The sequence below is a fragment of the Ictidomys tridecemlineatus genome, chromosome 11 (genome assembly GCF_052094955.1).
Source record: "Ictidomys tridecemlineatus isolate mIctTri1 chromosome 11, mIctTri1.hap1, whole genome shotgun sequence".
In the NCBI taxonomy this organism is placed as follows: domain Eukaryota; kingdom Metazoa; phylum Chordata; class Mammalia; order Rodentia; family Sciuridae; genus Ictidomys; species Ictidomys tridecemlineatus.
The window spans coordinates 21,877,698-21,901,195 of NC_135487.1; the positions used below are offsets into that span (position 1 = coordinate 21,877,698).

General features: G+C 39.8%; 1 protein-coding gene across 2 annotated transcripts in view; it reads left to right on the forward strand.

Annotated features, from left to right (window-relative positions):
* Positions 1 to 23,498, forward strand: part of Khdrbs1 (KH RNA binding domain containing, signal transduction associated 1) — a 28,130-nt gene continuing 4,632 nt past the window's right edge. The window contains exons 1-7 of one of the 2 annotated variants that reach the window (XM_040288293.2): positions 1 to 572; positions 14,456 to 14,580; positions 15,640 to 15,756; positions 17,466 to 17,612; positions 21,210 to 21,343; positions 22,036 to 22,237; positions 22,710 to 22,777. In XM_040288293.2, coding sequence (XP_040144227.1) covers positions 191 to 572; positions 14,456 to 14,580; positions 15,640 to 15,756; positions 17,466 to 17,612; positions 21,210 to 21,343; positions 22,036 to 22,237; positions 22,710 to 22,777 — 1,175 coding nt within the window. In that variant the 5' untranslated portion in view covers positions 1 to 190. The remainder of the gene's footprint in view (positions 573 to 14,455; positions 14,581 to 15,639; positions 15,757 to 17,465; positions 17,613 to 21,209; positions 21,344 to 22,035; positions 22,238 to 22,709; positions 22,778 to 23,498) is intronic. The other variant, XM_005317736.4, reaches the window with a different exon arrangement.

Consider the following 23,498-nt stretch of genomic DNA (forward strand, 5'->3'; position numbering starts at 1 on the left):
CGGAGAAACCCAAGGGCGGTGCCGGTGGCCGGCTGCGCACGCGCGCCGCCTCATTTCCGGTGCTCTCTCGCTGGGTCGCTCGGGTCGGCTTCGGTCGCTGTCGCCCCTGCTCTCCCACCCCTGCCAACCGCCGCTCGGGTCTCTGCCGCGTCGCTTCCTTGCTCGCTCTCTCGCTCGAACATCCTCCCCGATGCAGCGCCGGGACGATCCTGCCGCGCGCATGACCCGGTCCTCGGGCCGCAGCGGCTCTATGGACCCCTCAGGTGCCCACCCCTCGGTGCGTCAGACGCCGTCTCGGCAGCCTCCGCTGCCTCACCGGTCCCGGGGAGGCGGAGGAGGGCCCCGAGGGGGCGCCCGGGCCTCGCCAGCCACGCAGCCGCCACCGCTGCTGCCTCCCTCGGCCACAGGTCCCGACGCGACAGTGGGCGGGCCGGCGCCGACCCCACTGCTACCCCCGTCAGCCACGGCCTCGGTCAAGATGGAGCCAGAGAACAAGTACCTGCCCGAACTCATGGCTGAGAAGGACTCGCTCGACCCGTCCTTCACTCATGCCATGCAGCTTCTGACGGCAGGTAAGCGGGCCTCCGGGTGGCCGCGGCTTTGTTCCTCTTGTCTCACGTCCCCTGGGGATCCGGGCCGCGATTCATCACTTCTCTTCGGGAGCTTGGACCCCACATACCCACCCGGCCCAGGGTGCGAGGGAGGATTCCTGGGCTGCGGTGGAGGCCCGGCTAAAACTCCGAGATCTCCTAGCGCGGAGCGTTTGATGGATGGCGCCGACTCCCGCCCCCTCCCGGACCCTGCCCCCTCCTCCCTCTTGCATTTGCCCAGCTCCCCAAGTGCTCAGAGCCTTCCAGAATGTACCCTCATCTCTACGCTCTCCCCAGAGGGAAAGCCTTTTGATCGCGGGGGGGGCCCGGGAGCGCCTCCACCGCGGTGTAGGAGGTGAAGACAGCCCGAGCGGGGAGGGATTATGGGAGGGAGGGTCGAGCTGCAGTGGAATGCCCTGTCCAGTGCGCCGCGGTCACTGAGGCTTGGCTGGACTTAGCGGTAATTGGAGTTGAAGTTGCTCAGAGGCAGAAGCGACTTGTGGGAATCGGAGCTTGAGGCTTCCCGAATCCGATTTCTGACTTGGGCCAATCAAATGAGAAATTGCTGCAGACCCTGAAGGTTACTCACCTTTATTTTACAACATGTGTTTTCTATCTTCAAGCGGGGAAATAAACCTAGAGAGAGTGAAATGAGACGATAGGCAAGGGACTCCAGGATGGTTTACTTGACATTCCCCCAATGAGATGGATAAAGATTGAGAGAAGTTGTACGATGCTTGAACCTGAAAGGCTTGTTCTTTTTGTTTAGTTTTTAGTTTTTCCTTTAGTAGTGAAATACATTAGAAATGGTAGCCTTTGTTCTCCGTGGTCTAGCTCTCCTTTCCTGATCAGCACTGCCAGTTACTTACAGACACTCTGATTTCTCCCTCGAGTTGCCTGTTTGATCATTGCTTCTAGTTAAAATACTGTTTTAGAAAATGTTTATGATACCTGAGTTTTATTAAGCAAGTAAAAAGCCACAACACTGAATGAGTAGTTGGGTCTGGCAAGATTGATAATGTGATAAAATGATTCATTATGAAAATATCATTTCCAATTTCCCTCCCTTTGTTCTTTATCCGAACATTAGTAAAGGGTCTTTTAATCAGTAATAAAAGCACATGATCAAGAACATTTTAGATAAGCTACTTAATTTTCAACATTGGCTCTTCTGTAACATTCAAATTGTAACATTCCTGTTCTGTTGTGTTCTTCCGACGGCTCTTTGAGGGCAAGGTTTGTTATGTATTTAATAGTATTTGAATCTGAAAGTGTGCACATGCAGACTCTGGAATGTCAGACTAAGTGGTAAAGGTTGACTTGATGGTCTTATTTTTATTTTCTCAAATATTTAATGAGTTTAGATTAAATGCATGAGAATAAAATAACTTCAGAGCTTTAAGGTGTTGACAGTTCCCAGTTAAGGGAAATTGATCCTTTACTAGTTTTAACTTGATCTTGGGAAATTTCCTGAGTCTCAGTAACCTCTTCTGTAAAGTGGGGTGGTGAGTCTTAGAGATTAAATGGTTATGTAAAATCAGTGACAGTTTCCTTTGACCTATAATCATTTTATTAAAATTTTGTCACTACAGTTTTCTTCTAATTGTAGATCCATGAGACTAAACAAAGTCTGAAAACACCAGATATGTCTTTGTCTTTCTGACTGCATCTAGTGCCTGGGGTGTTAATCTTTTAAAAGACGGTTTCTTAGGCTTACCCTCAAAAACTATGGATCCTTAATTATTATTTATGATTTTCACCTTTCTCTCTCAGAGAATGCTCTTTAATTTTGTTTTAACTTGAGCTTTTGGTGCTTTTCTTTTTAAAATTTTTTTAATTGTTGATGGACCTTTACTTTATTCATATGCGGTGCTGAGAATCAACCCAGTGCCTCATACATGCTTGGCAAGTGCTCTATCACTAGGCCACAACCCAGCTCATTTCAGTGCTTTTTTTTGTTGTTTTTTTATAAACCAAACTGAAATTTTAATTTGTGAAATAGAATTGAGGTAATGTGACTCACTGAAGCAAGAGAGTCGTCGGGATGTATGACAACTCTAACTTGGATAAATCTTGATATTTGTTGGGTCTCACTTTTAAGGTATTTGTAAGTGATATGTAAAAAGGGATTACAGTGAAGTTATCACAAGTTGTGAGGAAAAGAGACTCCAAGACTCAAATAGTAGTATTTCAGCCCTGATGAGAACATCAGGTTTGTGGCTCAGGGGTAGAGCATTTAACCTAGCACGTGTGAGGCACTGGGTTCAATCCTCAGCACCATGTAAAAAGAAATAAACAATAAAGATACTGTGTCCAATCTACAACTAAAAAAATATATATATATTTTAGAAGAAAGAACATATGTAAGGAAAATATAGCTAACATTGTGCTAGACACAAGACCAAGAACTTTACATTTAATGTTTAACCTTCATGATAACTATGAGAATTTTCTCTTATTATTTCTAAGATAAGGAGGAAACCAAGGCACCCAGAGATTAGTAATTTGCGTAAAATAACAAAATTAGGGCTGGGGTTGTAGCTCAGTGGTAGAGCCCTTGCCTAGCCCTTCTGAGACACTGGGTTGGATTCCCAGCACTGCATATAAATAAATGAATAAAATAAAGGTCTATCAACATCTAAAAAAGAAAAGTAACAAAATTAGTAAGCTAGGTACTGGATTTTAAATCAGTGTGTCTGGATTTACACACCTAACACCTCTTTCCCTGCAACAACCCCTTCTCCCTCCCCCACTGTAGTACGTATAGTACTTAAATAGTATGCCCTAGCTGGGCATAGTGGTGTGCACCTGTAATCCCAGCAACTTTGGAGGCTGACTCAGGAGGATTGCAAGCTTGAGGCCAACCTCAGCAATTTAGCAAGACCCTAAACAACTTAGTGAGACCCTGTCTCAAAAAAAAAAAAAAATGTTAAAAGGGTTGGGGATATGGTTCACTGGTTAAGCACCCCTGGGTTCAAGCCCCAGTGCAAAAAAAAAAGTGCTAACAGGCCAGTGAAGATGAGGATGCCAAGATACAGAAAAAGGAGGAAATCCAAGGTGCAGAGTCTAGCACTTAGACTAGGATTCCTCCAGGGAAACCTGCCCATTTCTCATAAGGTGCCATGAGACCCAAACTACCTTTTTTGTACTGCCCATATAGATCTTGCTGGCCCTATCTCCTGTTTATTTGCACATATTACCTTTTGGTGCATTATATACTATAATTATGTATTTGTTGATTACTCCTTCATAGCTATACTCTCCGCTCCACCAGGGCAGGGATTTTTTTGTTGTTGCCTTTTTATTCATTGTTGTCTCCCCTGTGTCTTGAGTGCTGCCCAGAATGGCCTGGTGCTATTTTATGAATGAATATTCACCTTCATTGTTTGATGGAAAAATATTGATATAATTCTCAGGGATGTAGATTTTGAATATAGACTTTTCTGTTAACCAAATTGATATTCAGCTGTGATGACAATAAAATGCAATTGTAGAAACACAAGGAATCAGTCAACTTGTTTTCTGAAAGGAGAAAAAAATTCTTTGTATTAGGGATTGAGTCCAGGAAACTTTACCATGGAGCTACATCCCCAGTCCTTTTTAGTCTCACTAAGTTGATTAGGGCCTTGCCAAGTTTCTGAGGCTGCCCTCAAATTTGCTATCTACTGTCTTCAGTCACCTAAATTTCTGGGATTACAGGTATATATCCCTACCCCCACCCCTGCTTTTTTTTTTTTTTTTTTTCTGAAACAGTCTCACTAAACTAAGTGAGAATGACCTTGCTGAGAATGACCTTGAATTTGTGACCTGCCTCAGCCTCTGGAGTCATTGGGATTGCAGAAGTGTGCCACTGTGTCTGGCTTAAAAATGATTTTTTATTATTTGTGTTAGTTTATATAATGAACATAAAATGCTGTTATATGTGTCTGCTTGCTCTTTTTAATTTTTTTTAAACTTTCCACAGTTAAATGAAGATAAATATAAGCAAGCAGGGCTGGGGATGTAGTGTAGTGGTGGAGTGCTTGTCTAATATGCCTAAGACTCTGGGTTCAATCCCCAGCACTGCAAAAAAGAAAAAAAGTTAGTATAATAGATTTAATAGTTGCTGGGCACGATGATGCAGGCTTGACATCCCAGTTACTAGGGAGGTTGGTATAGGAGGATCTTGAGTTTTATGCCAGCCTCAGCAATTTAGTGAGACCCTATCTCAAAAATGAAAAAGGGCTGAGGATGTAGCAGCCCTGGATTTGACCCCCAGTAGTGCAGAAAAATTAAAAAAATAAAGTCACCAGAAGATCTTGATCTGAATCGAGAAATAAGCCATATCCTTGGAGTGGAGGGGAATTAAAAGTATAATGAGAATAATACTTTGTAATTAATCTGTTGGTTTTGCATTTTCTAAACTAATTCCAATTGGATTTTTCCAACTTGACAAATTGAATATAAAGTAATTAAAAGAGTAAATGAAGACAAGTGGGTAAATTTGTTTTAAGAGACAGGAAATTAATGAAAATGTACATTGAGCAAAATCAAGTCAAACAAGAAATATAGCTTGTTAAGATGTGAATTAGAAGGAATTTCTTTTTTTTTTTTTCTCCTTCTTCCATACCAGGGTTTGAACCCAAGAACACTCTATATCATTGCGCTATTCTCCCAGTCCTTTAAATAATTTTTTGAGATAGGATCACGCTAAATTACCCAGGCTGGTATCCATTTTGCAGTTTTTTTTTTTTTTTTTTTTTTTTTTAAAGAGAGAGTGAGAGAGGAGAGAGAGAGAGAGAGAGAGAGAGAGAGAGAGAGAGAGAATTTTTTTAATATTTATTTTTCAGTTCTCGGCAGACACAACATCTTTGTTGGTATGTGGTGCTGAGGATCGAACCCGGGTCGCACGCATACCAGGCGAGCGCGCTACCGCTTGAGCCACATCCCCAGCCCTCCATTTTGCAGTTTTATTGTCTCAGCCTCCTGAGTTCCTGGGACTACAAGAGTGCACCACTGTCTCAGCGTCTTGAGTTCCTGGATTACAGGTGTGCACCACTTGCACCTGAAAAATTAGGAATTCTTATACATTGCTGGTGGAAATGTGAATTGGTTCAACCACATTTCGTCTGAAAGCTGAACATTGAAATTCCTTAAAATCTCAGCAACACCATTCTTAGGAATGTGATCAAAGAAATTTGCACATGAATACCTCGTTTATAAAATTGTGCTCCTTGTTCACAAAATGGTGTGATTTGTTTGACCAGTCATTGAATAATGTGATTTACAAAATAAAATATTTGTAACCAGTAAAAATGAATCAACTCTAACCACTTGCAATAACATGGAGAAATCTTGGGAAGTTAATATTAGGTGAAAAAATAAGCCTCCAATAAGACTACATATGATACAGTACTGTTTTTATTTTTGTTTGTCTTTTTGTTTTGTGGTACTGGAGATTGAACAAGAGCCTAGCCAATGCTGGACAAATACCCTGTCAGCTGTGGCCCTCCACCCACGATTCTATTTTTGAAGAACACAAATACTATCAAGATAAAACAAAATATTGGGAAGCATTATTATCTGTAATAAAGCAGTTTTCTTTTTGTTTTAAAAATCTTGTTTACCATAAGACTTAGCAGTTATATCTTATATAGTCTAAAGAATTTAAAACTCAGGTTCACACAAAGCTTGTTCATGAATGTTCATAGCAGCTTTAATCAAAATCATTAAAATTGGAAACAAAACAAATGCCTCCAGTAGGTGAAATATTAAACCATGGTACATCTATGCCATTGCGTATTACTTGGCAATGCAAATAAATGAACTTTTGATAAATGCAACAGTTGGATGGCTCTTTAGAAAATTATGTTGTGAAAAAAAAACTAATCTGAAAAGTTTTAAGTACAGCCAGGTGTGGTGGCACAAGCCTATAATCTCAGAGGCTCAGGCTGCCAGGGTAAGAGGTTCTAGAGAACAAAGCCAGCCTCAGCAATTTAGTGAGGCTCTAAGCAACTCAGTGAGAACCTGTCTCTAATAAATACAAAAAGGGGCTAGGGATTTGGCTCAGTGATTATGTGCCCCTAGATTCAATTTCCAATATCCCCCCTGCCAAAAAAAAAGTTTTAAGTACTTTATGATTCCATTAATATAACATTGTTGAAAAAAAATAATAGAGATGGAAAACAGATTAGTGGTTGCCAATCATGAGAGAACGTTGTTACTGGCCATAAAAGGGTAGTATGAGTGATCTTTATGATAGAACTGTTCTTTGTATTTTTGTTGTTGAAAGCTGCGTGCGTGCGTGTGGTTTTTTTTTTTTTGAGATGCTGGGGATAGAACTCGGGGCCTTTGACGTGGTGATGGGCAAGTGCTCTACTACTGAGCTACATTCCCAGCTCTCTGTATCTTGAATTTTATTAAATTACATAGAACTAAACATGCAAATAAGGGCATGTAAAACTGGTGAAATCTGGCGGGGGGGCATGCTTGTAGTTCCAGCAGTTTGGGAGGCTGAGGCATGAGGACTGTCAAGTTCAAAGTGAGCCTCAGCAGTTTAGCAAGGTACTTAGCAACTCAGTGAGATTCTGCTTCTAAATAAAATATAAAAAAGGGCTGAGGATGTGGCTCAGTGGTTAAATTCCCAGTACCAAAACAAAACTGGTGAAATCTGAATAAAACCAATAGTATTGCATTAATATTAATTTTGTGGGTACAGTACTATAGGTAAGAAAAATGTTATTATGGGGAAAACTGGTGAAGAATATACAGGATCTGTTTCTGTTTTGTTTTGTTGGTACTGGGGATTTAACCCAGGGACACTTAATCACTGAACCACATCTCCAGCACCATTTTAAAATTTGAGACAAGGTCTCACTAAGTTGCTAAGGGCCTTGCTGAGTAGCTGAGGCTGGCTTTGAACTTGACAGTGCTCATGCCTCAGCCGCAGGGATTATAGGCCTGCACACTGTGCCTGGCCAGGACCTGTTTTTTTCTTGAAACTTGCATGTAAATCTACAATTATCTCAAAAACTTAAAAAGACTAATCCCTAAACTCTAATAAATTGTGCCCTAAGGAAAGAATCTGGAAGACCTTAGTCAATATGCCACTGTCTTGGAATGTGAGAATTGAGCCCCTATAAAAGGTCTCTCAATTCATGCTTTTATTTTATTTTATTTTTTTAAGACGTTGATGGATCTTTATTTTATTCATTTATTTATATGTGGTTCTGAGGATCGAACCCAATGCCTTGCACATGCCAGGCAAGCGCTCTACCACTGAGCCACAACCCCAGCCCTAAATTCAGGCTTTTGATTGCTATTTTTTGGGAGTTGGGGGACAAAGAGCTCTAGTGCTCTTGCTTGAAACAATATGTAATTTTAATAAAGAATGGAGGTTGTTTTGTTTTGTTTTCCATCTCCCCAAAGACGGTGGGTTATTGGATTTGTGATTCCAAAAGATAGTACTACAGTAAAGGAAGGAGAAATATAAATTTGGGAATGATAAAGTCATGAATCATTAAGGAAAGTTTGGGATATTAAGTGGTACATTTCTTTCAGTAAATGTTTATAGCTGCCTATTGCGTATCAGACATTGTACTAAAAATTGCAGATATTCTGGTTGTGATTGAAGGGGTCCAGAAATTGTTAACAAGAGAAAGGGAAGTATGGTTAGAAGTATGAACCATGTGCATTGAGAGTGTAGAGAATAACATGATCCCTTACCTTTTGGAGCAGATTTTCGGTGAATTTTGCCCTCCTAGTAGCACTGTCTCTGGCTGGGTATGATGGTGCACATCTGTAATTCCAATGACTACAGAGGCTGAGGCAGGAGAAAGGCAAGTTTGAGACTAGCCTGGGAAACTTAGCGAGACCTTGTCTCAAAAAGGGCTGGGGAGGGGCTAAGGTTGTGGCTCAGTGGTGCAGCTCTTGCCTTGCATCTATGAGGCAGTGGGTTCAATCCTCCGCACCACAATAAATAAATAAATGAATAAAACAAAGATGTTCAACTAAAAAAAAAGGGTTGGGGATATAGCTCATGGGTAAATTACTCCTGATAAGTTCCCAGGACTGGGGGAAAAAAGCAAAGCAAACATCTCTGGATGCTATGGTCAGAAAATCTTGACCATTGTCTTGTTCTTTATCAAATGCTGAGATAATGAAATACACCTGGTAGTTGGTTTTTAGGTAAACCAGTCCAGTTGATAAAGTTTGTATATACTTTTTTCATACTTTTTCTAGTAACTTTTTTGTATGTAGTCTGGGAACAGAATCCAGGGTATTGTGCATGCTAGGCAAGGTGGTCTATCATTGAGCTACAGCCTCAGCCCCTAGTGTTAGCCCCTAGTGTTAACATTTTTGTGTGCATTGTTACTTTTTAAAACTATTATCCTTTATTTTATTTTGTATTGGTACATTATAATTATACATAATAGTGGGATTTATTATGCCATATTTCTACATGTGCATATCATCATTCTCCTTTTTAAAAGTAAGGTCATGCTGGGCGTGGTGGCATATACCTGTAGTCCAGTGGCTGAGGAGGCTGATGAGATAGGAGGATTGTGAGTTTAAAGCCGGCCTTAGCAACTCAATGAGACCCTGTCTTTTAAATATAATATAAAACATGCTGGGGATGTGGCTCAGTGGTTAAGTGCCCCTGAGTTCAATCCCTGCTACCAAAATAAAATAAAAGGCCACACACCAAGCATGTAGCAGAGGCAGGACTCAAGCCCAGTTCTCTCTTGATTCAAAACTCATATTCTGGGCTGGGGATGTGGCTCAAGCGGCAGCACGCTCGCTCGCCTGGCATGCGTGTGGCCCAGGTTCGATCCTCAGCACCACATACCAACAAAGATGTGTCTGCCAAAAACTAAAAAATAAATATCAGGTTTCTCTCTTCTCTCTCTCTTTAAAAAAAACAAAAATAAAAACTCATATTCTGCCCGGGGTGGGCGGGGGGCGGTGTATGCCTATAATCCCAGTGATGCTAGAGGCTGAAGTAGGAAGATTGCAAGTTTGAGGTCAGCCTCAGCGATTTAGCAAGGCAAGCTACTTAGCCAGACCCTGACTCAAAATAAAAAGGGCTGGGGATATGGCTGAGTGGTTAACCACCTTGGGTTTCATCCCCCACACATGCAAAAAAAAAAAAAAAAACCCAAAACAAAAAACATGTTCTTTCTTTGAAATATATTATAAACAACCCTAAACTTGGGAGCTTAAGACCTGTGGGGTAGTGAGAAAAGAGAGATCAAGTTATAGTAAAAGAAATGCCATGAGATGAGTTGAATTTATTCTGATTGTTGTAAAAAGTGACTTGGTTTAAGTGTCTGCCTTGTCACTAACTGGTTTTATAATTTTGCACAAGTTATATAACTTTTCTGAGCCTGGGTTTCTTGTTAAGTAGGGATGATACTGGTTATAAAGACAAAGCAAGATAACAAATTGAAAACTCTTGCCATGTGAAGACACTAGATATAATTAATTTCAAGGTGCCTGGCTAGGAAATAAATGGGATCACCTATCTGTGTTGTTTATACCTTAGCTTTTCTTTCTTTGACTCTTGGGACATCCAAGGTCTCCAGAGGCCCTGGCAAAGATCATTTAAAGGAGTCAGTTTCATAAATGTTGTGTAGAGGGCTGGGATTGTGGCTTTAGTGGTAGAGCACTTGCCTAGCATGTATGAGGCCCTTGGGTTCAATTCTCAGCACCTAATATAAATAAATAAAGGTTCATTGACAACTAAAAAAACCATTAAAAGAAAAAAAAAAGAAGTGTTGTGTAGAAAGTACTTTTGCCTGAGGGTAAGTCATTTTTAGGAATTTTTTGTTTGTTTGTTTTTATTTTTTGGCTTGCTTCCCATTATAGGCTGCTCTTCCTTTCCCAGAAAAGTAAGGCCAAAGAGAAATATAGAGTTGAAAACAAAAGGAGAGAAATAGGGCTGGGGATATAGCTCAGTTGATAAAGTAATTGCCTCACATGCACAAGGCAAGGCCCTGGGTTCTAACCCTAGCACCATAAGAAAAAGAAAAAGATCATCAGGCATCTGAACATCTGAGGCACCCATAAAGCCCTTTCATTGCCTTTAGGCTGCATGACAGTGTCTGAGGGTATAAATTGTGCTCCCTAAACTTTTATTAAGCTGGCTATGTGGTGGCACATACCTGTAATCCCATTAACTTGGGAGGCTGAGTCAGGAGGATCACTGCCAAGTTTGAGGCCTTGGCATTTTAGTGAGGACCGTCTCACCAGTTAAAAAAAGTTGCCTGGGGATGTACTCAAGCAAGGGTAAAGCACCACTTGGGTTCTATCCCTAGAACTGAACTAACTCTTCCTTGTTTATACAAAGTGCCCTCACCTGCCCCCATTAAGAGGCAACAGGAAAACTATGAGGTTTGAAGTTATAGAAAGCCTTGGTTTAATGATTTTTCTAGTGCTTTACTTTAATAGCTTTTGACCTAAAGATAGTCATGTAAGCCAGACATGGGGGCTCACACCTGTAATCTTAGCTGCTCTAGAGGCTGAGATGGATCTCAAGTTCAAAGCTAGCCTCAGGGCTGGGGTTGTAGCACAGTGGTAGAGCACTTGCCTCACATGGCTTCGATCCTCAGCACCACATAAAAATAAACAAATAAATGAAGGTATTGTGGGGGCGCTGGGGTTGTGGCTTAGTGGTACAGTGCTCGCCTAGCACGTGCAAGGCGCTGGGTTCAGTTCTCAGCACCACATTAAAATGAAGGTATTGTGCCTCAGCAACCTAGTGAAGTCCTGTCTCAAAAAAGTGTTGGAGATGTGAATGTACCAGCTACATCACTGAGCTATTTTTTGAGGTAACATTTGTAGTGTGTTTGATAAATAATAGGCACTGAATAAATAGCCGCTCAATCTCCAAATATGGAAGATGATCCTTATTGAAGGCTGAGGTTGCTTTTTGCTTAGTCTTTTGCTTCCTAGACTAGACTTCTAATTATTTTTTCTTTTAACTCTTAAAATGATCATTCTTTGGGGCTGAGATTGTGGCTCAGTGGTAGAGTGCTTGCCTAAGCATGTATGAGTCACTAGGTTCAATTCTCAACACCACATATCAATAAATGAATAAAATAAAAGTTCATCAACATCTAAAAAAATATTTTATAAATAATCATTCTTTGAATTTTCCAAAAATGCTTTCACTTTGTTTTTAAAATTGTGAAAAAAAAATTGGCAAAGGGATTCTGTTATGTTCCTACTAATTCAAAATTCAGAAGGATCCTTGTTATAAAGAGATCCTAAATTTGCAAGAGTGCATTACATTGCATGTAAATAAGCTTTTCTTCTGTATTAGGTTTCACAACTCTGCTTCCTGTAGGACTTAAACAGAATTACGGGCTTCAAGCAAGGGTAAAGCACCACTTGGGTTCTATCCCTAGTACTGAACTAACTCTTCCTTGTTTATATAAAGTGCCCTCACCTGCCCCCATTAAGAAGCAACAGGAAAAGTATGAGGTTTGAAGTTATAAAAAGCCTTGGTTTTAATGATTTTTCTGGTGCCTGTATACCCTATAACTGCATGGTGGTAGTTAGGAAACAGGGAAGATAATAGATAAAACAAAGGATATACTTTGTTTCACATTTAAAAAAAATTTTTTTTGTGTGATATATATGTGTGTGTGTGTGTGTGTGTGTGTATGTATATATATACATACATATATTTCAGTTGTTGATGGACCTTTGTTTTATTTATATGTGGTGCTGAAAATTGAACCCAGTGCCTCACACATGCCAGGCAAACGCTCTACAACTGAGCCTCAACTCCAACCTTGTTTCACATTCTTACAGGCTTCTCAGTGGTTTTTTTTTGCAAGTCAGAATTGTGACACCTTTTTTCCCCTAGGACTTTGAGGATTAAGCACCTAGTTTTCTAGTGCGCAAACTCAAGAAAAGGTGTGGTCAGTTTGGTGGGCTCAAAACTAACCAAAAAGTTAATATTAGAAGTAGATGGGAAGGGGTGGAGGGCAGGATCTAGCACTAGTAAAACACTAAACAAGAGTGTTAAATGGAGCATTTAGTCTGTTAATTGTAAGGTCAAATTTGTTTTCTGTTCTAAGCATGAAACTTAGAAGTGTGAAAAGCCCTGGCATTTATAGTTTTGCCCATTGGGCTTGGTGGAGTATGCTTGCACTAACAGCTACTTGGGAGGCTGAAGCAGGATTACTTGAGCCTAGGAGTTTGAGGCAGCCTGGGCAATTTAGTGAGACACTGTCCAAAAATAAAAGGGTTAGGGATGGTAGCTCAGTGGTTTGATATCCCTGTGTTCCATCCCAATATTGCCAAAACCAAAACAAACTACTTTGATACATTTTCTTGTTCAAGGACAATGACTGGATTTAGATTAGATAACAGGGGCATGTATTAATAGTCCATTTTCTAAGCAATGGACTATTTTTTCCCCTTCTTCTTTTGGTACTGGAGATTGAACCCAGTGGTGCTTTGCCACTGAGCTACATCCCTAGTCTCCCCACCCCCACCAATTTAGAGACAGTGTTTTACCAAGTTACTAAGGCTGACCTTAAACTTGAGATCTTCCAGTCTCAGCTTCCCAAGTCACTGGGATTACAGGCATGTGCCACCACACCCGTCAAGAGTGGACTTTAATTGGTGGATGTATATGTGTTATTTCATCTTGTCTTTTTTTAATATCTTTATTTTATTTGTTTTTGTGTGGCATGGAGGTTCGAACCTAGCTAGGCCTTGCACATGCTAGGCGAGCATTCTACCACTGAGCCACAACCCCAGCCCCTCGTTATGTCTTTATAGCAACCTCATAAAGTACATATTGTGTATTTTACAAATGAGTCCAACATTCAGAGCAGTGAAATAACTGGTCTAATTTCACACAGCTAATGAGTGGCAGGGTAAGAACCAGATCTTTCAATTCATTCATTTTTTTCTATCTTTTGGGTTTTTTTTTTTTTTTTTGGTGTGTGTGTGTGTGTGTGTGTGTGTGTGTGTGTGTGTGTGTGTGTGTGTGGTTGTTTGTTCCCCAGTACTGGGAATTGAACTCAGGGCCCTCATACATGCTAAGCTAGCACACTTTCTTTCCTTTTTTTTTTTTTTTTTGTACTGGGGATTAAACCCAGGGACTTTTTACCGCTGAGCTACATCCCCAGTCCATTTTATTATTAATTTCTTTAGTTGTAGATGGACATGATATCTTTATTTTATTATTTATTTTTATTTGGTGCTGAGGATAGAACCCAATGCCTCGCATGTGCTAGGCAAATGCTCTACCGCTGAGCTACAACCTCAGTCCCTGGTCCTTTTTTTTTGAGATACTGTCTTAAATTGCAAAGGCTGGCTTCAAACTTAGGATCCTCCTTCCCCAGCCTCCTGAGATGCTGGGATAATAGGCATGTGCCACCTTGCCCCACTAGATCTTTCAAACTCTTAAGGACTAGTATCTAAAAGCACTACTGCTACAGTGGAATTTTAATGAAACTGTCCATTACATAAGATATTGATTTTTGCTTCTTCATGAAGGTTTGACTCTGTACTTTTTTTGTGATAAAGATTTAAATTTTTAAAAAAATTTTTTATCTTGCTTTCCTTCATCTCACCCCCATTAGCTTTGTTAAATCTACTTACTCTTAATGTCAAGAAATATTTAGATGATGTAAAGTCTTCAGGTGAGGTTGGAAGAGCAAACTGCTTTTTTTAAAATCGGACTCATGGTTCCCTAGTCAAATTCATATAGCATTGGTGCTTTCAGCCAGTCTATCTAAAATTAGTGCATTCATTTGAACAATTTGGTCTTATTACATAGTGTACTCCATGTTATTGCTTTAAACTGTCTTGGAAATTTGCCTTTATTTACTAGAGCAGAAATAAATTCTGTTTTTCCTACTCAGAAATTGAGAAGATTCAGAAAGGGGATTCAAAAAAGGACGATGAGGAGAATTATTTGGACTTATTTTCTCATAAGAACATGAAACTGAAAGAGCGGGTGCTGATACCTGTCAAGCAGTACCCAAAGGTAAGGCAAAAAGTGTCTCTTTTCTCTGAATTAACATTATAAGCAGGGGAGTCATTGGCAGGGATTGTACTGCATGGGATCTAAGCCTGTGAAGGTTCTCTTCCATGCTTGAGTACCTGTTTTGGGGAGTTGAAAGTCCATAATGAATAACATAGCTATAGTCAAAAAGAAAATATAGTCATCTTTTTTAAAAAATATTTTTTTAATTGTAGATGGACACAACAATATTTACTTATTTATTTTTATTTGTTGCTGAGGATCAAACCCAGTGCCTCACACATGTGAAGTGCTCAACCACTGAGCTACAACCCCAGCCCTATCTTTTTATTATCAAAAAGAATTTTTCAAAAAAAAAAAAGAATTTTTCATCTGTTTGTTCAGAGAAAAGAAGGAAAACAATCAATCAATCCCTTGGTGTCTGAAGAGTTGCTCTCTGTCAAATGATTAACTTGTAATTTTTTTTGGGGGGGGTAACCAGGGATTGAATTTAGAGGCACTCAACCACAGAGCCACATCCCCAGCCCTATTGTGTATTTATTTACAGTCAGGGTCTCACTGAGTTGCTTAGTGCATTGCTTTTGCTGAGCCTGACTTTGAACTCACGATCCTCCTGTCTCAGCCTCCTGAGCTGCTGGGATGACTTGGAATCTTAAAATAAAACACAAATTCTTGACAAGATGAATTTAATTATTTCTTACTCAAAGTTTACTTTTTAAGGAAATGCTTTCTTCTTATTTTACCAAACATGCTATCAAAGGATGCTATATGTATGTTCTGTTTATGTTAAAATGCTTATTTATATTAAAAAAATACTAAGGGATGCATTGTATTAGGAGAAAAAACACCAGACTATATCATGAAACTGAAATTCAGGTCTGTGAACTGTCAGCTTTTTAGATGTATAACTTTAACTTAATCACAGTATATCCTTCAGTAAAACATGAATGGTAATACCTATTTTACATGGTTGTTGAAGATCAAATTAGATAGTATATGTGGAAATGTTTTATAGGAGCCACGTGTTTTCAGAAGTCTTTTTTTTTTTTTTTTAATTGTCAGTTCAATTTTGTGGGGAAGATTCTTGGACCACAAGGGAATACAATCAAAAGACTGCAGGAAGAAACTGGTGCAAAGATCTCTGTATTGGGAAAGGGCTCAATGAGAGACAAAGCCAAGGTAAGCTCATATTTCTGAGGCAAAGATAACACCCTAATGCCTTCTAGTTGCCCTGGCATCCAGTTTGGATGACTTACGGTACAAGTGTTGTATACCTATACAATAGGACTTCTTAAGCTTCCACTGGATACAAGAGATTATAGACCAAGTTAATTTACTTGCTTGGCAACCCTGTGCGTTATGGTTGTTTTCTTTTAGAATTTTGGCTGTCCAAATAGTAGTATCATCTTTGGTGTTTATATTTAACTGTGAAAACTTGAAATATTAGCTGAGTTTACTAAAACTTTCATCAAAATGTGAACAACATGTAACATATCTCCTTTCTGGTAACATGAAAAAGTAGAACAGCAGTGTTGTGAGTTTGAGGATTAGGTGGTCTGTTGTTTAGCCAGCTGGAATGTGGGACTGCTAAAAGTATATAATCAAAAGGAACCATGAGTAATTCTGACAACAAAACCTACCCGATACTTACTTCTTTTCCTTGCCATAGCCCATACACTGTATACTGTTTTCTGTTTATTTCGTTTTTTGCTAGGTTAAGCATGGGTGCTTAACCAGTGAGCCACATCCTCAGCTCTTAAATTTTGAGATATTTTTATTTTGAGATAGGATCTCGCCAAGTTGTCGAGGATGGCATTGAACTTGTGATCCTCCTGCCTCAGCCTGCCAAGCTGCTGGGGATCATAGGTGTGCGCCACTGTGCCTGGCTCACTGTGTACTGTTTTAAGGACCAAGAAACTTCCCACCACAACAGAATAGTCTTAGCCTTCTAGGTCAGCTTTTTTAGATGAGATGTACTGTGCTAGTCTAAACTCTTTCAGGCCTCCTTTTTCTTTTCTTTCTTTCTTTTTTTTTTTTTTAGTTGTAGATGGATAGCATGCCTTTTTTGTTTCATTTTTATGTGGTGCTAAGGATCGAACCCACTGCCTCACACATGCTAGGCAAATTCTCTGCCACAGAGCTACAGCCTCAGCCACCAGGCCTCCTTTTTCTTAATTGACAAATGTTGTTTTTTTCAGGCCCTCTACTGTTGTCCATTAACATTTCTCATTAGATGCATATACTTAGGCTGAAGTATGTTTACCCGTGAGACTTAATTTGAGTTTTTCTTGTATCTTGACTTCTTTTCTTCTTTGGAATCCCCCATACCGTATAAGCAGATAAGCATAGCTAGTGGTGATTAAGAGCTCTCTACCTGAGACTTAAAAACAAATGCTTGGGCCATAAATACACACACACACCCCATACATACTTGCAAATGTTTAACAACAAGCTGTTAGCTGAATAGAGACTAGAATTTAGTTTTTCTATTTTGTGCCTTCTAATAAGTGCACCAATGAATACCCCAGTGATTTAAGAGAATAGTTAACCAAGTATAAGTTTAGAATATTGTGTAAATTAATTATTCTCCAGAACTTTTTTTTTTTTTTGAGAAAGAGAATTTTAATATTTATTTTTTAGTTTTCAGCAGACACAACATCTTTGTATGTGATGCTGAGGATCGAACCTGGGCCACATGCATGTCAAGCGCGCTACCGCTTGAGCCACATCCCCAGCCCTCTCCAGAACTTTTTTTTTCTTTTAACTTTCTTCTTAAAGCTTATTGTTTTTCACAAAATATTCAGGTTATATCTTGCTATCCCTTTGGCCTAGAGGTAAAAGTTTTCTCTTTAGTCCATGTAATATAATGTCTCTGCATTTTTCCATAGGAAGAAGAGCTTCGCAAAGGCGGAGATCCAAAGTATGCCCACTTAAATATGGATCTGCATGTCTTCATTGAAGTCTTTGGACCCCCATGTGAGGCTTATGCTCTCATGGCCCATGCCATGGAAGAAGTGAAGAAGTTTTTAGTACCAGTAAGGAAACACATATCCTTTATCTTCTGAGCAAGGGAAAAGTAGTAGAATTATATGTTTTTGTGAAGGAAGGGGTTATTAACCAGGTTCTCTGCCTAACCTGATGCTACCAAATTCTGCATTTATGTTTATTTTTCTGATGGTCCATTACCAAAAGCACCTGTGTTTGATGTGGTTTTCATTGTATACTAGTATCTGTTGTCAATATCTTGAGTCCATGAGTATCCATTCTGAGATCTGATGAACAAATATTTAACAGTCTTCATTAAGCTCGGTATTTTGAAAGTGTTAGGAAAATGATTAAGGTAGGTCCCTGCACTTGAAGGGTTTATGCTGTAGACTTTCCAGACTCTATTGAAACTAGAGGTGACAGCAAGAAACTTATACCATCATTATTTTTTTTTTTTTTTTAGAGAGAGAGAGAATTTTTAATATTTACTTTTTAGTTCTCGGCAGACACAACATCTTTGTTGGTATGTGGTGCTGAGGATCGAACCTGGGCCACACGGATGCCAGGCGAGCGCGCTACCACTTGAGCCACATTCCCAGCCCGTATACCATCCATTATTATTGGATTAAATTCTGACCTGTTACACTCAGGTTCCTCTTCTGGAGGTGTCACTCAAGTCAAGTGATTTGAAGAGGCATCTGTTGGTTAACTGTTTATAATCTAAAGACAGCTCCTTTCTTTAAGGATATAACTGAGGCCTAGGAAGTCTTGTGACAGGCCAGAGTATCTTTTCTTACTTATTACCACCTTGTCAGATTATAGCTGAGTGTTGCTTATCTGGAATTCTGACAACCATAAGTGTTCTGTGTTTGGGATTTTTTTGGATTGGCATATTTGCATTTACTTAATGAGGTATCTTGGGGGATGGGACCCTAGTCTAAACAAAAAATTCACTTTTGTTTCATATGTGCCTTATATATAGCCTGAAGATACTTCTATAGTGTTTTTGATTTATCTTTGTTTTGACTATGATCCATCATATGGACTCAGGTGTGGAATTTTCTACTTTTGGCATCGTGTTATGACTCAAAAGGTTCTGGATTTGGGGGCATTTCAGATTAGTGATGTTCAGCCTTTATTACTATCAAAAGAGAATGGTACCATTTTTGTCTCTTAGCAAGGCCTGGTGGTTGTCAGCATTAACATACTACTGTTGAATATTTAATATCAAGGCTTAATCTGGTGAGAATCTCAGGAAAAAGGGGAAATAAATAGAGGAAGGTGAGCAGGAATAGGAGGAGGAGGGGAAGTGTTGGGCCAAATTATATTGTATATTGTGTGCATGTATGAATATGTAACAGATATCCATTGTGCACCGGTTGAAAAAAAAATGTGGGAATAAAAAAAAGGATGGATCTGAAACCTTGGGATAGATTTAGAATACTATTAACTAAAGTTGAGTAATGTTTTCATCACTAAAACTTAAGAAGAGGGGAAGTATAGTCCTTAAATTTCTTGAATGAAGGAGTTAAGTGTAGTATCAAAAGCTATGAGAATTGGTAGAGCAAAAGTTGATAGGCAAGTGTGTACCTGAAAGCTGAACCCACAAGAGTACTAATACTGTCTCAGACATCTCATTGGCTGCTTTATTTTCAAGTACCTTATCTTTTTTGGCAGAGGGTGGTATTGGGGATTGAACTCAGGGGCACTCAACCACTGAGCCACATCCTCAGCCCTGTTTTGTATTTTATTTATGGAGACAGGTTCTCACCAAGTTGCTTAGCACTTTGCTATTGCTGAGGCTGGCTTTAAAACCAGGATCCTCCTGCCTCAACCTCCTGAGCCACTAGGATTATAGGTGTGCACCACCATGCCCAGCTTAAAATACAAAAACTCATGGCTGGTTAATTTTTTCTTGAATTTTAAAAAATTCATTTTTATTTTTTGAAGTTCTGAAAATTGAACCCCAGGGTCATCATGTACATGCTAGGCAAAAGTTCTGTCACTGAGCTAATATCCCCCAGTCCTTTTCCACTTCCTTTTAATTTTTGGTTCTGGGGATTGACCTAGGGCCACTGAGCTATATGAATACAGCCTTATTAATTTTTGTTTTGAGACAAAGTTTCCCTAAGTTGCCCAGTCTACCCCTAAGTCTATGATTTTTCTGCCTCTGCCTCCTGAGTAGCTAGAACTACAGGTGTACATGACCATGCCAGACTTCACTTTTTACTTTTTGAAGAGTTTCGTTTGAAATCTTCTGACTACCTACTTTCTGAAGGACTGCAGAAGGAATGTCCCTCTCCTCTTTATTGTTACTCTCCAACCTATTTCTCTGATGGAATAGGTTTACAAGGCTTGCATGTAAATGAAGTTTTGAAAAAAGATGCCTGCTGAGTAGATCTGGCTTCCTCGGTGTTGACCTGGCAGTTAGACGAGTCTGAGCGGAAACTGGCATTGGTGCTTGAATGTGAGTCTCAGGCAGCAGTAATGTGTAAGAAAAGGGGAAATGAAGAGTTGAAGGGGACATCTCTCTAATGACTAGCATCTTCTGTTCCTGAATATATGCTTGAAGTATTAAGACTGAATGATTCTCAAAACAGGAAATGTGTGAAAAAATTTGCAAATAACATTTGATTAAGTTCTTTCGTCTTGTGAAGAAGAAAATGTGAGCCTGTTTTTGCATGTGTAACTAGAGCTCTCCATTTTCCCCTTAGAACTACTGACTGTACCAGGAAGCCTTCGTGGTACAGTAGGAAAGGCACTAGATTGGGAACTCTTGATGCATTTACTGTGTTTGGGTGTGAAATTATAAAAACGGCTCTTGAGCTGAAAATTTATGAGAAAGAAAGACCATTCTAAAATGATGAGAAGTGCTTGAATAGAGAGAACTGCATGGTGCTTTGGGAAAAGAGAATGTGTGGGGATAGCATCAACAGAGAGTTTTTCCAAAGGGATACCGTTTTACTTTAAGTCTTGCTAAGGGTTAGTTAGGGTCCCTTTGGTAGACCAGGAAAAATTAAAAAGAAAAGTAAAAGAAATGCAATAGAGCCTATTAATTCAAAGCCTAGGTTTTGGAGATAGGTAATTCTAAATTCACATCTTGAATCTGTCACTTACTAGCTTTGTGTCTTTAGGCTGATTCATAATCCCTGAATCTTTTCCCAACTGTAATATAGGGAGATCTGCCTAGGGTCATTTTGAAGATTAAACTGAAAAATCTATATAGTGTTTATTGTATAGACCCAGTTTATAGAGTTCCATTAATGGTAGTGGCTTTTATTATTCCAGGAAAAGGAAACAATATTTGCAGAGAATGGATGTGTGAGAGTATGCCAGGTTCTGAACTACAGATTGTTCAGCATAGCTTGAGAGGAGGTTGTGTATGGAGAGAGGATGGAAGTAATCTGGAGAGCTAGGCAGGGACCACATCCTGAAGAGCTCCATCTGAATAATGAGGGGTCTGCCATCAAGACTTTCCTCAAAGAAATGACAGGTAGGGCATCATTAGACCTCAGAGAATGAATGACCTGAGACTTCACCTAGGCTTTCAGAATTGTTCTTAGCATCCGAGGTTTATGTGGGCCAGATGACTTTTCAGTAGAAGGTGGAGATATTGTACAGTGTTCCTTGTGATCTTTCTTTCCCAGGATATGATGGATGATATCTGCCAGGAGCAATTTCTAGAGCTGTCCTACTTGAATGGAGTACCTGAGCCCTCTCGTGGACGTGGGGTGCCAGTGAGAGGCCGGGGAGCTGCACCTCCCCCTCCACCTGTTCCCAGGTAAATTAGATAGCTAGAAATAGGATGCAGATTGACTGTTAGCACCATCTCTGTCTTATTGGTGCTCTTATCTCTAATTTAGGAGGGATCTCAGAATTTGGTCCATCAAGAATGGAATTTTAGATCAAATTATGTGCATGTTTGAATATGGCATAATAAATTCCACTATTACATATAATTATAATGCACCAATTAAAAAATGTAATTTTATATCTCAAGTGCTTTGACCATAGTCAAATGCTGCAGTCCTATTGAAACTTTTTTGAGTTTTAAATTTTGAACAGCCCTAGCATTTTTAATGATCTAACTTTAGAATTTTACCTCCTGTGACTGACACTTATGGAGACCTAGACTGGCCTGGTGGTGAATGCTCCCAGCTACGGGGGAGGGTAAGGCAGGAGGAATGCGAAGTCAAGGTCAGTCTGGGCCACATAATGAGACCCAGTCACTGGGGGAAAAATGGTACATGGGCTGTTCGTACCTGCCCAAGGTGCACTAATACATTATAGGACCTGGTGAAATCTTCCAGTGTGGGTCCTTTGCCCATCTATACTTTCATTGCTCTATGCTTTAATGATAGTCTAGTTAAGGCATTGTAAAATCTATCTAGCTCCAAAATTTGCAAATAAATCTGAAGATGAAAGTGACTTATTTATTAAATGCTCTATTTGAAAAAGATTTTCTTTTTATAGGGGCCGTGGTGTTGGACCCCCTCGGGGAGCTTTGGTGCGTGGCACCCCAGTGAGAGGTGCCATCACCAGAGGTGCCACTGTGACCCGAGGGGTGCCACCTCCACCTACTGTGAGGGGTGCTCCAGCACCAAGAGCACGGACGGCAGGCATCCAGAGAATACCTTTGCCTCCACCCCCTGCACCAGAAACATATGAAGAATATGTAAGAATATTTTGAATAATGTACATTTCTCAATGCCTAAAAGGTTGTCAAAGTTGAATGACCCTTCATGTAGGTAGCAGGCAATACCTGTAAGATTTGGAATCTGCCCTGAGTATTGACCTATGAGAGTTTTCCATTTTTAGGCACAGTTTACTATCTATGTAAATTAAATGGGAAGTAAGCTAATGTACAGTGTTTTACTAAGGAATGTGTTTCTACTAAAGCTCAATTTTATACTGTACTTTCAGCCCACACTTGTCCTGTGGCATCTAATATTTTTTTTGTGTGTGTGTATGTGTGCGCGTGTGTGAGGTTTTTGGTAACCCTTTCTCTGTTGACTGACTATTGTGGGTGTTACTATTTTGGAGGAAAATTTTATGTCCTATTAATCCAGAAGCCTATCATACCCACATGGGATATAATTAGCATCTCTCTCCTCTGATTCTAACCTATTTCATTTTATTTATTTTAGGGATATGATGATACATATGCGGAACAGAGTTATGAAGGCTACGAAGGCTATTACAGCCAGAGCCAAGGGTGAGTCAGGCAGTGTGGTTTGGTACCTTAGGATGGATGGATACATGGAATTAAGGGAACTGAGATATTTAAGCTACACAGACCTAAGGAGCAGTATGGCTCATGGTTTGAAAGGTATCTTTTCTGCTTTTGACATCTGTGAGGTACATTCTTGGCTCTAAAATTTGGATAGTAATTACAATTTTTAAACAAAAATTTATTTATTTTGGTACTGAGGAGTGAGCCGAGGGGCCATTCTACTCTACAGAGTATAATTTTTATTTTGAAACAGGGTGTCTCTGAATTGCCCAGCTGGCCTCTAGCTTGCGATCCTCCTGCCTTTGCCTCTCAGATTGCTGGGATTATAGGCGCATGCCAGTGGAATCAGCATGTGCCTACTAGAATTATAATTTAGAATATGTGAATAGCAGATGAAAAACTACATGGAAACAGAGAAAATATATTTAAATAAATTTATTTTGCGGTGCTGGGGATTAAAAGCAGGAATACTCTACTTTTGAGCTACATCCTCAGCGTCCCGCTTTTTAAATTTTATTCATTTATTTTTGGTACTGGGCATTGAACCTAGGGGGACTACTGTGCTCTCTACCACCAAGCTACACCTGCCAGCCTCCCCACTCCTTTAAATTTTTTTTTTTTTTTTAACTTTTGAGAGAGGGTCTCATTAAATTGCTGAAATTTTGATCATACTGCCTCAATGTCTTAAATTGCTGAGATTACA